Genomic DNA, 17,829 nt, shown 5'->3' with positions numbered 1-17,829 from the left:
GTAAGCAGAGACCAAACTTTAAAGAGAGAAAACATTTCAATCTCAAGAATGTCATCATTCACTACAAAGTTCATACTAGTTTGAAACCAGGTTCTATAGCACCTAACGGAATGTCAATGAAGTTCAAAAACATCAAGGTGATTTTCCAATCTTTTGGTCCAATAATAACTGCTGCTAAATTAGGCAATGTGGCAGGGACTATGTTATATGGTTTATACCAATTGTATAATTTACTCCTTACTATGACCATATGAGACAGGTACTATTATTATCACCCTTAAGTTACAGATAAGGGCACTGACTGGGCGAGGTTGTGTCAATTTCTTGAGGTTGGAGAGACAATGATAGTACAGTTAGTATTCAAAGCCAGGTCTCTCTGACTCTAGAATCCAGGCTTTTAACCACAGTGCTATAATGCCCAATCTTCTAGGAGAGAAGAGAAAAAAATTTAGAAAGAATGGTCTCATTGTCAGTTTCATATTTTAGTGCATACACTATCAAGACAAGCTTCTAGAGCTGTATTTATGGGATGTGTGTTATGTAGAAAATCATAAAAGGATACAACTGAACATTCGAAAATACCCTTCTGCTGTATTACATCTTCTGCAAGGTTTGGATTAGTATGCATCTGGCAGTAAAAAAAAAGGAGCTAAGTTTTGACTCAATAAGTAATATGCAGTAAAGACCTAATATAGCAGAGCCACGATGTGCAGTTATAGTTAAGGTTTTATTCAGGCTTCCATAAAAAGTCAGGTTAAGCTAACAACTTGGTATATGAGGCATCAACCCATAATGATTTTTCTTAATAAAGTCGGTTTGCTCTGTTTGTTGTTATAATTGAGCAGAAACTTAAAGCAGTTTTCATTTATGAAACTTGTCACAACATATTAAAAATATAGGTGAGTAGAATTTCTCTAAAATCTATCATGAGTAGACTCTGGGGCTTTGCTTTCATTGCGTAAAAAGTTTTTTGTGGTCTTCACAGATGTTCCATATGAGGATTTTAGTACAGTGTAGAAGTTAAGAGACTGGACTCTGGAATCAGACTACCACTTACTAGCTCTGTGACACTGGGCAAATTACTTAACCTCTCTGTGCCTCTTTTTCTCATTTGGACAACAGGGACCACAATGTGACCTTCATGATATAATCCATGTAAAGTATCTGGAACAATTCTGGACGCATGGTAATTTTAAGTTAATTTTAGCTATCATCATCAACTTACTTTATGGAAAGGAATCATCAGAGATCTAAATTAGAATATAAAATCAAATATACTCTAAGTACAACCATGTGATGACCTGTTGTCTTGCCTGTTTCATTTTCCTCAGACAGATAATTCTGATTTTTAGTGTGAATGGCAAGAAACCCTAGGCAGATAATACCAAATGATAGCTCTCCTACCTTTAGATATAAAGGGATAAACTAGTAGATGAGAAGGTAACGGACAAAAAGCAGGTAAGGGAGATAAGGAAGAAAAATCTGAGAAGTAAGAGTGGCAGACAATTTCCTCTGCCACCTCTAACCCATCTACTCTCCTCAGCCACTCTCAGGAGTAACAGTGAAACTGCTGAGAAAGGTCAGTCCAGGGTAGAAACAAGTATTTTCAAATGAGAACATACAGCAAGCTGCATCACCAATTGAAAACCAGAACAAACCATAATATTTTCCTGAACCCTAAGTATTAATTTTTACTTAAGCATGGATTAAAGTTACCTATTCAAAAACAAACAAAAACAAAATGAAACAAAACCCACAAACAACCCCCCCCCAACCACCAAAGGAATTAAAAACACAAGGGAAGAGTACTAACCCAAATAACTACCGTATTAAAAAATGATATCTTACTTGCAACGAATGAACCAAAATAAGATTATGTTATCACCTGTATAAAATTGAAAGCTTCTTGGAGGTAAGGTTTGGGTCGTTCATTCATTTATTTATTTTTGATCTCCTAAAATTACCCAGGATATTGCTGGCTATACATATTATTCTCAATGTCTACTTTTAAAATTGACCTCCTGGAATTTTAGAAGGCTCAAGTCCCTATGTACTAAATCCTATTTCAATAAAAATATGAACTTCCAGCTATTTTAACTGCTTGTATGTTAAGACTAAGATCATTCAGTGTGAATAAGATGTTGGGAGTGCTGGTACTGTGACACTTATTATAAATAAGTCAGGTAGTTCAAACTCATGTTGGTTAAACTTAACAGTTCAGGACTCAAAGTGATTTTTTTTTTCTTTCTCCCAACTAGGAAGAATTCATGTTCCCCAACTAGAAAAAAATCATGTTATCCAACTTTGACATAAACGTTCACCTTTACATTAAGCAGAAAAAGCTTTTTCTTATTACAAACAGAAGAAATTTCCATATACCCTTTGTAAAATGTTATATATAAATGATGGGCTTGGACACAGAGAACTTAATCAAAATTCTTCATTGCTTTAGGGTCGTTATATGCGAAATGCAATTTCCATTGTATTGCAGCCTCCATTCTGTAAATATTTATCTATTTTCAAAATTGCCAACATATTTGAAAAGTTTAATTGGTTTATACTCAAGGCACTGGAGACAAGGAAAATTTGCTTTCACAAGATATTTACATGCATTTATTCTGTCTATGTAGAGGACTTCTTTCAAGTGATCATGAAATTTAATGTGAAGTGAAACCATCTCAGATATGGTCCTAATCACCAAATTAGAAGAAAAGTAATCAACAGTCAGCCAATCATTTTGATCACTGTACCTTTTTTCTCTGATTTATCAGAAACTTTTCCTCCAATTGGAGAGTAAGTAGTGTCCATGGACTCGGTGCCTCTGTTCCCTTTGCTAACTCCATTTGCATACAGCTCTCCTTCAACTGGTTGCAACTGCCAAGTCAAGCCGAACAAATGTACTGCTGCAAGAGAACAAGCCATACATTAACTTATTCCAGACTCATTTAGATGATCTCCAAGCTAGGTATCCCTTTGCACCTAAAAATGTTATGAATAGTTTTCTTTTAGTTAGTCCGAGCAACTGGGAATTTATGCTTATACATCATACATGTAGCTACTCGCATACTACAACACATATATGGGTACTAACAGTTGTTAAAGTAGCTGTTGTTAACATTTTGAGGCCAAACCTATGCCAATGATAAGATTAGAAATTGGTATCAACTATAGTACAATTAGACTTAGCCTCTCACTGCTGTGACCCTTTGCTTTTCCATTTCTTTTAGTTATGTAACACTGGTTTCCATATGGAAATTATTACAGAGTAATGGTGGACAGACTATCATGAGAACATGGAAGACCTTCTCTATGGCTCTAATTCAACTCAGTTCAGCAAATATTTCCTGAATGCCTAGTATGCATAAAGCCCTATGATAGTTGCTGCAGGTGGTAATGTCTAGATGCTTATTAGGGTGGGATTTGGTAGCAGTACCAGGATAAAATAATGTTATGCATAATGATTGATGTAACACAGGTTCAAACTGCTATCAGAAGATTAAAAAGTACCCAGTGTTGGTCACTGTGCAGGAAGATGGGCACTCTCATACACTCCTGATAACAGTATAAAAATACAGTGACCTTTTTGGTGGGCAATGTGGCACCATTAATCAAATGAACTTAAAATCTGATTTACCTTTTAAGCCAACAATTTAATTTCTATGAATTAACTATGAATGTTGCCAAAGTACAACGCTATCTATTGTAACATCTGACAATAATATTAGAACATTATGCTCAATCTAAATATCAAGAGGGGAATAATCAAATAACTGATGAGATAGTAAATAATACAAGATTATGTGGCTGTTAAAAATCATGTTGCAGAAAAAAATGCAATGGCATGGGAAATATTCATAAGGCATCAGATGAAAAATATTAGGCCCCTAAACATTATGAATAGTGTGATCTGAAGTGTGTGTGTTTGCGTATATGTGCACGTGTTCGTGTCTGAGAAAAAAAGGTTTGGAAGAATATGTAGCAACATGTTAACAGCATGGGAAGCTTACAGAGAATTTTTATTGTTTTCTTTATGATTTCTGTGTTTTCCGTATTTTTCACAATGAACATGTGTGATGTTTGCCATCTGGAAAAAAGGAAGCTTTTGTTTTAAAAGAAATGGTTTAAAGGAACAACAGATTAAAATAGGTTGGGCTGCTCAAGAATAATTTTTGAAGGAAGTGGGAGTAGAAGGATGTGTAGGGATTTGACAGGTGACAACAATGGGTGGGGAGCAGGGACAGGGCTGCACAAAATATGACTTTGTAAAGTACAGGATGTCTCTGAGGCAAAAGAAGTTGCTGGGGTTCACTGGAGCTTAGCTATGTGCTGGTGGTAGTGGAAGTTAAGGCAGAAAGGAAGATTAGAGCCATATTGTGGAGGACAATGAGTGCCACACTTATACATTTGGGTTCAATTTATTAGGCAACAGACAAGCATTTCTATTTTTTGAGAGGATGAGTGATATTATCAGAATTTTCTTTAGGAGGATAGTAGGGAGTATTGAAGGTTTTTAGGCAAATGACTGATATAATAAAAACTTCCTTTGCAGAAAGATAAATCCAGTAGTAGTGTGGAGAAGAATGGATTGGAGACCTAAAGATTTGGCAAATAAATCAATTGGGATGTCATTGCAATAATCTAGGAAAGAAGTGATTAGTGCCTCAATTAGAGTAGTGTCACAGGAGTGTCTCAGTTATTTGCAGTGGGAATGCAAAGAAGATTTCTTAAGGAGAAATTGCATACATGGCGTTTAGGGATTTGGCATCAAGTCCTCTCTCTCTCTCTCTCTCTCTCTGTGTGTGTGTGTGTGTGTGTGTGTACACACACATTCATGCATGTGTATAGGTGTGCTGGGGGAGAGCATAGAAAAATGTGAGGAAAAGGTGGGAGGAATCCAAAATGGTTAAGGTTTTGAGCCTAACTGAAACAATGGTGGAACCATTAATAGAGAATTCTTTATTAGCCTAGCACTTGCTACAAATAGTTGGTACTGGATTTGTGTTTTGTTGATTGATGACTATTTGAATATGTGGTTTGAGACAGGATGAAAAAGATGAAAAGAATGCAATGAATTCAGCCTTTAGGGCTGTTGGGTTTCTGGGACTGACGGGCCATCCAGATAGTGAATACTAACTACAGGAGGTTTGAAGTTCTGGAGGGTATTAGAGCTAGAAAAAGACTGAAAACTCATATATGTACAGAGGCAATAGTTGAAGTTGTGAGAGTGAATGAAGTCACTGAAGGGAGAGAATGTTAGGGGAAAACAGTGCTTAGGGCAAAAAGCTGGAGAACCTCTTATTTGTTTTCTCATTGCATTTTTCAACATCAACGAAATCCTACCAAAAGGCAAAAAAAAAAAAAAAAAAAAAAGTGAATCTGCTCATAAGCCATTTCATATTTCTCTTTGTGTTCTTAGATGAACTGAAAGGGGTTAATTAGTATGTGTAACACTCATGTATAATATTTGAATTAGTGACTGAGAACAGAGAAGGATAGCCTATTTAAAAATCATTCATCCTCTTTTAAAGCTAAAGAGATTTCTTACACCTACTTCCCAATTTATCCTTAAAACTTTTAAGCATTTAATTGGTTTCTACCCTTTTCTTTGGATTAAGGCCAGTGTTGCCTGATGAATTTCTCTTGCAATTATTGGAAATAATTTTAACTCAAAGGCTAGTGGTTCTGAGTAAGGTATGGTATGGCACATTAACAAAGCTTTGTTAGTGACAGCCTTGAGATTTCCTTGCCAATGGACTCTATGTTTGGTTTAACACACTTGTTCCAATTAGAGGTATTTTTCAGTTTTTCAGAAATTATTTGGTCTACCCTGCCTCCCAAATAATTTCAATATGATGGATAGTAGCAGCTATATTGAAAATGTGTTTCATTCCCTTGGTTCAATTACTTTTGTGAAATTAGATGGACCGTATGTAACAAAAGGCATAGTAGTTTTCATTTAGAAGACTAAGGGGGCTATTTTATATAATTTAAGTTAAACCAGTTTCCTGGGGGCATTTGAAAATGTGAGAAAATGCATGGTGAGATTCACTTCAAAATATATAAGGTAAGGATTAATTTTTCACCATCAAATGAAATGGACTGCTTCCAGCCAATCAAGACAGATAAAGAGGTATTGGCACATTTAGTAGAACACTCTTTGAGAGCAGTGAACCTTTGTAATTTTTTGAACTTACTATATCTTTCCTAGGGAACAAGCTGTTTGTAATATATATTTGTGTGAATATATAATGAAAGTTAATTATTTGCTACAGACCAAACACAAGTATCATGGCAAGGCTACTGGCCCTTTATTTCCTCCAAACATAGGTACTAGCCAACCAAAATGGCTATCAGATATAAACAACTAAAACAGTATAACCAGTACACACCGGCTGAATGACAGCTTTAGATACAGTATAAAGACAACTTCCGTAGTTTCTAGTGGATTCCCATCCAGATCTATGCTATATGTTTAGAGCTACACTATTTAGGTGAGTCCCCCAAACCCAAGAATAGACATTATGAGCCAACTGGCTAGAATAAGGGTAAAATTAATAATAAACAAACAGGGCAATGTTAAGTCATATTCATATGTTGATTCAACAAATACTTTTTTGAGTGCCTACTTTATACCAGGCTCTGTTCTATTTTTCTGAGTTTACAACAGCAAACAACATAAGAACACCTCTACCCTCTCAAACTTATATGAGAGGATAGTGGGTTAAGACAGACAAATAAAAAATACATGATATAAAAATATAAGATAGAATTTAACTGTTACAGAAACAAGAAAAAACAAACAAACAAGATAACATCAGGTATTTATAAGTGCTATGAAGGTAAAAATAAGTAAGGGTGGTCAGAGAAGGCCTCTTGGAGGAGGTAACATTTGAACCAAGATTAGAATGAAGTGAAGCCATTATGAATATCTAGTGGAAGAACGTTCCAGGCAGACAAAACAGAATTTATAGAAAGCCCTGAAGTCTTACATGAAGTGTGTGAGAAATACTAAGGAGCCCACTGTGAGCTCAGTCGGAAAGGCAAAGAGTGGTAGGAACACTCATACACATAAGTACCGGACCCATAACCTTGTTACCTCAGTACGCTAGCCAACTATGCAAGCCGGTCACCAACAAATAAGAATTAGAAAGTAATAAACCCAAAATCTCATAACAGAATATATACCTCCAAATGAGCACTGCTGGTTAAGGTAAATGTAATATAAGTACTCTTGACCATGAGCAAGGTCAAAGTTACTGTTCCCTATGACATATATAAAAATATATATACTCAATGAATGGAGATGGATGCTACCCAGATCTCTGAGGGAGTATCCATTCCATTATTTGCATTTCACTGAAATTCAGTGGTTGGACAGAATGTTTATGTCTATTCAGATATTCCAGGAATGATGTATTTTCAGCAGATTAAAAATGGCAGTCCCTAATGCTCTTTTAACTAATGTTCCCTGGTACTGAGCCCTGTACATTTTATAATTATTATCCTTCTTATTCTATCCAATTGCAAAGAGCCATGCTCTAAAATTATAAATTCATTGCAAAGTTCAGTTAACGAATGGATTGTTTTGGCTGTCCTCAATTCCAAATTCAATCAGTGACTTTGGAACTCAAGGCAGGCTGACTCCACATACAGAAGCTCTTCTTAACTTACACATTTCTGTAGAAACCTCCACGTCTCTCTGCAGTTTTCTCTCTGCATACTGTTAGGATGTTGGACTTTGTTTCTCATAAATAAGACTGGTGGTCTCTAGCAACATTTATAATCAATAATCCTTCCCCATTCCACTCTCTTTCAAGAGGCAAACATTCACTCAAAACACACACACACACACACACACACACACACACACACACACGAATGCTTCAGAAGTAAACGTGGGAAATACATGCTGAATGACTTAGACCTGTGCTATCCAATATGGTAGCCACTCATCACGTGTCTATTGCACACTTGAAATGTGGCTAGTCAGAGTCGAAGACTTGATATAAAAGAAAAAATATAGAAGGTCACATAAATAATTTTATATTGATTGCACATTGAAATGATAATATTTTAGATAGATTGAAATATTTATTTAAATTAATTTCACCTGTTTCTTCTTGCTTTTTTAGCATGGCTACTATAAAACTTTAAATTATATATATGGTTCACATTGTATTTCTATTGAGTAGTGATGATCTTGACTACCTAGAACATTTTACAAATGGATATGATGTTTCTCTTTTAGCACCCATCATATAATTTACCATACTATATTAAAGATATCTGTTTACATGTCTGCCTCATCATTATTAAACACTTCAAAGGCAGGAACAATGACTTCTGCATTTTTCTGTTCCTGGCACCTAACTCTGTGATTGGTAGTCAGGAAGTACTCTTCATTGCTGATAGGAGTGTAAAGCGGTAAAGTAGCTTTGGAAGGCAATTTTGATATCTACCACAATTTAACTTGAGAATGTTCCTTGACCAAGGCATTCTACTTCTAGGAGTCTGTACTAAAGATATAATCACATGTGGGGCATAAAGGGGGCATGTGCAATGAAATTCACTATAGCATTAATATACTGACTTTATTAATATAGTTAAAAATTAGAACAACCAATGTATCTATCTATGGAAGAGTGGTACACCTGTACTATGAAATCCTTTGCAAGAATTAAAAGGACTGATACTGAGAAATTATCAGATTGGAGGAAACTAAGGAGGCATGATGAGTAAATACAACATGGGGATCTAGAAAGAATCCTGTAACAGAAAAGACCATGGACAAACTGGAGAACTCTGAATTACACTCTAAGTTTAGTTAATAGCCTCATACCAATGTTAATTTCTTAGTTTTAGTAATTGTACTATGTTTGTGCAAGATATTAATGTTGGGAGAAGCTCAGTGACAGGAATACAGTGATTCTGTGCTATATTAGTAACTTTCTGTAAGTCTAAAATTATTTCAAATAAAAAGTCCAAAAGAGAGAGAAAAAGGACTGATCCAGTGATATGCTGGAGCTGGCTTATACTGGTTTACAAAAGCCGACTGTGCTCATCTCTTCCCAATTCTACCTCCATTGACTTTACTTTGGCAGTTGAAATTGGCCATGGCAGGTATATTTACATCCTGGGAATTAGCAAATGTGGCAGATCAAGGCTTTCTGGGCCAGAAAGGTTGTTATTAAACATTTATCAGCACATCACTGGATGACCTGTATGTACTGAATGAAAAGAGCTCTAAAATTTGTATGAAAAATGTTGTAGAACAATGCATATTCTATGATCTGGTTTAAGTAGAATATATGTGTGTGTATACATATATATTTAAATGCATAGAAAGAGACCTGAAAAATGCACACTAAACTATTGATATTTAGAGTAGGGAGCTGTGAAAACTAAAAGGATATTTTGACATTTTCATAGTATTGTTAGAATCTTTTACAATGATAATATATTCATGTATTATTGTATAATTTTAAAATACCAGGTGCTCAACAAACCTTTGTTAAGCTGAATGGATAGTTTCATTGTTTTGTTCTATCTCTTTTATTGCTGTTTTCTGTATAAAATTGGGCTTTTCAAAACATTTTAAAGCAGTAGAACCATTCAGCAATTAAATATGATCAATCCCCAAATACATAAAATAGACAAAACAGAATTTATTTGATTGAAAGGGTTTGGCTGTCCAAAAGATCCAAAGAATATAGTTTGAAATCCAGTGGCCTGAAGGATTATCTCTGCAAAATATCTGAATAAGGAAAATTTGGGTGTTGGGAAGAATTCCTTTTAGGTATCTAAATTTATTGAAATATCTTTATAGTGCAACTGTCAGGAGACAGGACCCTTTTAATGTTATTATGTATCTTTTGATGTTTTGTGTCTACTCTCTTACCAGTAATTTTTGAATATACTTAACAATAAATAGGGCTTTGATAATAAATATACAACTTAACCTTGAAATTATAAGACTTTTAAGGCAAATGTAACTTTGCTTTCAGGGAATTCATCTTGTACCTTAAAATGCAAACATATTCAGCTAGGTGTGTTATGTTTATTTGTTGCAAGAATTTGGGGGTATTATTTTCTAAGTCCAGTAAATAAATCTATTGAGAAAGTTTGAAATCTAAATAAAGTCCTGCCCATTATGGATGATGTCCTACTTTACAGTATGCCAAGACAAAAGCATATCATATTTTCCAAGATACTTTGTTTTCCCTTTTTGTCAGCATTCTCCCCCTACTAGTTCCCTTCATGTTCCTTCAGGTTAGGGAATGCTACAGCTTTTGTACTTTACTTCCAAGGCTTGTCAAAGCTACAGATCTGCTTGTATGTTGGACAGTTCCCTTCCTGAAAAATATACAAAGTACATTACCCAGATGGTGACCCCTGATGACTTAAAGCTTTCAACTTAACTCCCATGGGAAGCAATTTCACCAGACTGATACTTCAGTGGCCATGATGTGAGACTAGATGCTTCTGCAATAAGGAATATCACTGCAAAAGTAAATGCTACTTGAATTAAACGCAGTGACTGCCAACATTACAGAAAGCAGGTTATCTTTCCATCTTAAATAAATCCCATTTTTATTACATTAAAAATCAAATTGGCATATGAGTGAACTATAGCCCTTTGATAAATTACCTTGAGCTCTGAGTTTTATCCTGGTAATAACCCTATTACATGCAGGATTGAAAACTATTAGTTTTCAGAGAAGCATTTTTCAAAAACCAAATAAAGGAAGTAATGCATGTTTATTTATGGTAGCTACTATTGCCTCAGCAGTTTCATTCAACTTTTCTCTTTTTTTTCCTAGGGCTATACATACACATTTTATACTAAAAGTACTATCTGTGCTTGCACTACATCATGAACATAAATAAAACATACTTAAATGTTTCTTTTCAAAGCAATTTAACTGTAGTCAATATGGTTTTGAGGTCTCTTTCAAATATTTTTGAAAGCCTGAAAAGCTGTTGTGTCATATATAGGTAGAATTAATTCCTTTTGAAAGAAAGAACTTCACTAATTAAAAGAAAAAAAAGAAAAGGCATTTTCACTTGAACTGTTTAACAAAACACATTTTGCAAGTCTGCCGCGATGAAACATTAAAATTAAATGCCAATTAAGAAAAGATTGAGGTAGTACAACAGAGGCAATGAGGACACCTTTCTTGTTGCTCCGCCTGATTGAATCCCTACTTTTCCTCTCCTATATGAAATGAATTATTCTCTGTTGCAGCATACTTTTTTTTTTTTTTTTTTTGGTCTTAGTATGGTCCTAGTTTTATCCAATACTCAGGTTGGAAAAGATTCTATCAGAGTAATAAATCATTTTAATATCCCAGTTCTATATTATATTATCTTAAAACTTTCATTTACTATGTATTTTATATTTTCCATTCTAAGACTACAGCAATATTTATAAATAACATGTCTAGTTAGTTACCTTATCACAGGTTTAATATATGATCTCCATTTGCAGTTGCATAACGGGCCCATCTGTGTATTCCTTATCAGACAGGCACAATTATTTAGTGGTTTCATCTCATGTCACGGCATCAATAAGTGCTCTCCATAACTCAAATCTTATTTATTTTCGTATTACTATTTGCTTTGTGGAGTCAGGAAGAATAAGCAGCATAATGGTGGGAGAAATTTGAAAAACAGTTTAATGAACAATGTAGCAAAAATATAAATTTAGACAGGAATCAGTACTTTTAATTCTTTAAAATTTCCTTTTTCTTTTCTATTTTGCTTCATTTTCTGCTCAACTATTTTTCCCTTTCTCTATGGTCCAAATCACTGCCAATCACTTCTTCATTATTGATGACGGGAGTTTCTTAGATTCCTAAATTTCTCCTATTCTCTTTCCTGGTTTGAGTACTCAATGGCAATAGTAACCAGGTTCTTTTAAAAAGACCCAAATAAAACTTCTGACTATAGAGAGTAAGAAATAGACATACATAGCTGTCTCCTCCTTTTACCCTTTTGATTTTATGTACTTAAATTTTTAAAACGGAAATGTATTAATTGATTTTTATCCACAACCTCTGGTAGCTGATGTTTTGAAACTCACTTTCCCGAGTTAGCATCATGTAATCATAGCCATAAATACATGCTGTGTGTCCTTCTGCAAAGTTTAGATACTAGAATTTAAAAAACCCTTTCATTAACTTATTATTCACAGTTGATGTTAAGGAGCAGGGCTTATAAAAGGCTGGGAAGACAGGCGATATGACAGAGAAGATGGAAAACGATGAGTGGTGAAAAACTATGAAACCTTCTTACCTGCCTTATAAGATTTGGACAGATGAGGTGTTAGAGAGAATGAAGTGGTGGTTATAAGGACCCAGTTTGTTCTGGGTTTTCTGAGGGTGACACCATGTGACACCATGACAATGTTGTTCTGAAAGAGTCACCAATGTATATTATCAAAATGGGGTTTATTCATGATCTGGATCCTTAAGTCTTCTCCTCTCATACAATAATTATTTGTTGGCTGGTTCCTATGTATTAGACATTGTTCTGGTTTCTGAGGATATAACACTTATTGTTTGGTTACAAAACAACAACAACAACAAAAAAAACTGGCCTTCTTGGGGCTTTTACTCCATGTAAAGGGAGGCAGTTATTATGTGTTATAATAAAGAGCAGGGACTCTGGAGCCAAGGTTTCTTGGTTCAAATCTCATTTTTGCTACTAACTAATGTGTGAATCTTGGTTAAGTTAATCTCTTTGTTTCAGTATCCTCACCATAAAATGGGCACAGTAACAAGATCTCCATAAGGTTGTCGTGAAGACTAAATGAGTCGGTATACATAAAGCACCTAGAAAAAAATGCCTGGCATGTATTAAATGCCCAATAAAGTTTAGCAATTCTCATTAAGCATCATTAATTGACCATTTTAAAAAACCATCCTGGAAGTGGAGAAAGGCAGAAAGTCATTGACTCATTGAATTCTCTACTTTCTTACCCTTGGAGATGATTGTGTAGTTGTGTTTCTCTAGAGAGAGTAATATAGAGAAACTCAGGTCTTTGAGAGAACTTCAGTGCCATCTTCACACAGCTGTATAGTAGAGTTAAAATAAAAACCTCACCTAATTTCCTGATTCCAAATCCTCGACTTAATATACAACAGACATCCATTTATCTTCCCATCCCCATTAGCATCCCCTAAAGCTGTATATTTATTTAATTTTCTTTCCTCTATCATCAGGGCTCTGGGATCTGGAAGTTGTAGGGTTTGGGTTCTCTTGTTAGAAGGTTTCCAGAAATTAGAGCATCCCTAAGATTTTAAAAGGTATCATCATTTCTTAGTAGACTACACTTTTTATAAAGGTTAGCATAAAGCAGTTAGAGTCTCATTTTATGACTCATACCCGATAATTCTCATATAGCTATATAGTATGAAATGGGTCCCAAGAAAACTTTCAGCTGAGTTACCCAGCACAAGTATGCAATCCTGGGTGATGGATTCTACTCTATCAAATTAATTTGTGCAAGTAAGGGAATCTGTATGCAAAATAATAAACTCATAGTATGTTAGAGCTCAAAGAGACCACAGAGTAATCCAGTATAGTTTGGAAAGGAGGGACCCAGTAAATTTAAAGTGAAGAAACCTGGAAAACACTACCTCAGTTGGGTAATCATCAGTGATAGCATGTACATGATGGCATGGACACCTGATATGATGCAATGGTAATGGCACCTTTGTGGTCTACCCCTCCCAAAGCACACCACTAGTTTAAACATAAGCACAATATCAGCAAAATTCAAATTGAAGGACATTAAAAAAAACAACTTGGCCAGTGCTACTAAAAACTGTCAAGGTCATCTAGGTCAGAAAACTGTTACAGACCATAGGAAGATAGGGAAACATGACACAATGTAATATCCTATTCTGAATGGATCCTGGAAGAGAATCATTAGAGTGAACTAGCAACCAACAGAATGGGAAAAAATTTTTGCAATCTACCCATCTGACAAATGGCTAATATCCAGAATCTACAAACAACTAAAACAGATTCACAAGAAAAAACAAACAAACCCATCCAAAAGTGGGCAAGGGATATGAACAGACACTTTTCAAAAGAAGACATATATGAATCCAACAAGCATATGAAAAAATGCTCATCATCACTGGTCATTAGAGAAATGCAAATCAAAACTACATTGAGATACCATCTCACACCAGTTAGAATGACTATCATTAAAAAATCTGGAGACAACAGATGCCGGAGAGGATGTGGAGAAATAGGAATGCTTTTACACTGTTGGTGGGAGTGTAAATTAGTTCAACCATTGTGGAAGACAGTGTGGCAATTACTCAAGGACCTAGAAATAGAAATTCCATTTGACCCAGCAATCCCATTACTGGGTATATATCCAAAGGATTATAAATCGTTCTACTATAAGGACACATGCACACGAATGTTCATTGCAGCACTGTTTACAATAGCAAAGACCTGGAACCAATCCAGATGCCCATTGATGATAGACTGGACAAGGAAAATGTGGCACATATACACCATGGAATACTATGCAGCCATAAAAAACGATGACTTCTTGTCCTTTGTAGGCACATGGATGAACCTGGAAACCATCATTCTCAGCAAACTGACACAAGAACGGAAAATCAAACACTGCATGTTCTCACTCATAGGCGGGCGTTGAGCAATGAGAACATGTGGACACAGAGGGGAGTATCACACACCAGGGTCCATTGGGGGCGGGCTAGGGGAGGGATAGTAGGAGGGAGGGTGGGGAGGGATAACGTGGGGAGAAATATCGAAATAGTTCTCGTATAGGTGATGCAGGTATAGGTGATGGGGGGATAGAGGCAGCAAACCACCTTGCCATGAATGTACCTATGCAACGATCTTGCATGATCTGCACATGTACCCCAAAATCTAAAGTACAATAATTTAAAAAAAAAGAATAACTGGTGACATCCAAATAAAGTGTCAAATGCAGTTAATGGTAATTATTGATGTTCATTTCCTAGTTGTGACAAATGTTCCATGGTGATATAGGATGTTGATAATAGGAGAAACTATGACAGCCTTTTGTATTATTTAAAAAAAATAGGAGAAACTAAATGGGGAGTATATGATAATTCTTTGTACTATCTTTGCAACTTTTCTGTGAGTCTAAAAGTGTTCTACAATTAAAAGAACATTTTGGAAAGAACACACCACACATAAGCCATTTAACTCAATCTCCTCATTTTACAGAAGAGGAAGATAAAACCTAGAGAAAGGAAATGATGTGCACCTAGGACACAGAGCACTGACACTGGGATCCTATTTTTCTATCTCAGTCTTGTTTCACCCAAATCACACTGATTCAATCTTAGTTAAGGCCAAGAGAATATGTAATCCCAGTTCTTTTTTTCAATGACAGTACTGAAGTAATTTGACTGGAATATCAGGCTAATGAGGCCAATGTTATGGGCTAAGTTTTTATGCCAACCAGTTGCTTTTGCATAGACAGAAATTCCAGTCTTTGTCACAGCCTGATTATTCAAACTATTTTTTCCCATCGATCTCACGGAAGTACCTAGAGAGAAATGGAAACTCTGTAAAAACCCTCCAATTCAAAATACATGTACATCTGCAAGATAATCTTTTTATAATGACACTTAAATTTTATTGAATTACTGGGTCACATGTAACTGAAATAAAATATACTCTATATATTTTCTACTGGTTCTACAATCTTTTCTCTTTTTCACTTCAATCTTTTTAGCATTTTTGTCAAAATGGATCACTTTGTTGTCCTAAGTATCGTTCACTATTTTTGAAATAGATGCAAGTTTCTCTTAAAAGGTAGGTAGTGGGAACTTAACTCAATTTCATATCATCCTTAAAAATGAGTCAAAATTTTTTCTTAATGTTTCCTGAAATGCTTCACCATGATATCAATAGATGTGGGAAAAGAATATGGCAGTATTTTAGTTTTGCTATTTTTGTATGGTTTAAAATTATAATTTTGGATTTTAAACAATGTTAAAATATGCAGCTTATGTTAAAATCTTTAATATATGAAATTTCTTATAAATCAGTAAATATCAACTGAATTTTTCAATAGAAACATGGACAAAAGACATCAATAGGCAATTCAAAAAAAGAAATGCAAATTAACAGAGACAATTTAAAATATTCAACCATAGCGGTAATTTTAAAATGCAAGCTAGAGGAGTGATGTCTGCAATATAGTGGAATAGGCATTTCCAGTGCTTGCCCCCTCATGGAAACATCAATTTGAACAATCATTCAGGCTAAAAAATTCCTTCACAAGTGCTATGGAATCCAGGTGAGAGATTACAGTATCTGGTGGAGCACAGACATAAAAAAAGATGCGTTGAAGAGGGTAAGAAGAATAGTTTTGTATTACCTGCAACACTACTTTCCCAAGTTTACACAGCACAGTGTGGAGAGAAATACCTTCCGTATGGGAGAAGAGAGTGAAGTGAACACCTAACTTCACGGTAGAACCCAGCACCATGACCACCTCAGGGAACCCTTGTGCCAGGCTGATACCCACTGACCAAGCTTACAGGTCTACCCTAGTGATAGGCAAGCCCTCAAGGCCTGAGACTCCAGGCTGGTCCCCATAGACCCAAACTACAGGCCCACCACTAAACATGGCTTGTCCTTGTCGCTCCAGGCTTTAGGCCACCTCCAATAGACTCAGGCTCCAGGCCAACTCCAGTATCAGGCCGGTTCCCATGGATCTGACCTTTGGTACAGCCACTGTCAACCCAGAATCCAAACTCATCATATCACAAGGATGGCCCTTACAACCCTAACCTGAATGCTGGTCTTCATGGCCCAAGGGTCCAGCCATCTCCCATGGCCCCAGGCATCAGTCTGGTACTGGTGAACCCAAGCTCCAGGCTCACCCATCATTAACAACCCAGGAACCAGGGTGCCATTACTGACCCATGCACCAGGCTTACCAGCCCAAGGATTTCAGCAAAGCCAACCTACAGAGCTTACCTACTGGCACACGCAGAATCCCTGGACAAGCTGACAGGGAAGAACTTTTCCTGGTAAAGCCAGTCTTTAATGACTGGAGAAGGTGCCAAAGCCACAAGTATCATGAATAATCAGGGAAACATGATACCACTAAAGGAAAAAAAAGCACCTGTAACCAACCCTAAAATAATGGATAGCCATGAAATATCTGAAAAAAATTCAAAATAATTAAAGAAGCTCAGTGAACTACAAGTTCAGTGAGCTGCAAGAGAACACAGACAGACAAGTGAATAAAATCAGAAAACAGCACATGAGCAATATGAGAAGCTCAACAAAGAAATAGAAACCATAAAAAAATTCCAGAGCTGAAAAACACAATGACTGAAATGAAAAATTCCATCAGCAGCTTCAACAATAGAGTCAATGAAGCAAAAGAAAGAATCAATGAGCTCAAAGGTAAGTTGTTTAAAATTACTCAGTAGGAGGAACAAAAGGAAGGACAAATGAAAAAGAGTGAAGAAAGCTTATGATCTCTTCAAGCAAATTATGGGAATCCCCAAATAGCAAATAATGAGAAATGTGTGGAAGGCTTATTTAAAGAAATAATGACTGAAAACTTCCCAAATCTGAAGAGGGAAATGAACATCCAGATCCAGGAAGCCCAAAGAACCCAAAATATAAATAGATTGAACATAAACAGATATATACTGAGATTCACAAAAGTTAACAAAAAAGAGAATTTTGAAAACAGCAAAAGAAAAGTGACCTATCATATACAGGGAACCTTCAAAGGAATATAAGTAGATTTCTTGGCAGAAACTCTGCAGACTAGGAGAGAGTGTG

General features: G+C 35.7%; 1 protein-coding gene across 1 annotated transcript in view; it reads right to left on the bottom strand.

The window, feature by feature from the left end:
- The window catches only part of TENM1 (teneurin transmembrane protein 1), a 789,930-nt gene that overhangs the window by 278,233 nt on the left and 493,868 nt on the right, over window positions 1-17,829 (bottom strand). Inside the window, exon 8 of the mRNA XM_012475269.3 lies at window positions 2,751-2,903. Coding sequence (XP_012330692.2) covers window positions 2,751-2,903 — 153 coding nt within the window. The remainder of the gene's footprint in view (window positions 1-2,750; window positions 2,904-17,829) is intronic.

The sequence above is a fragment of the Aotus nancymaae genome, unplaced genomic scaffold (genome assembly GCF_030222135.1).
Source record: "Aotus nancymaae isolate 86718 unplaced genomic scaffold, 86718_ANA_hifiasm-v0.15.2.pri h1tg000004l, whole genome shotgun sequence".
Taxonomy (NCBI): Eukaryota; Metazoa; Chordata; class Mammalia; order Primates; family Aotidae; genus Aotus; species Aotus nancymaae.
The sequence above is the reverse complement of the archived record's forward strand: the minus strand, read 5'-3'. Positions and strand labels throughout refer to the sequence as shown.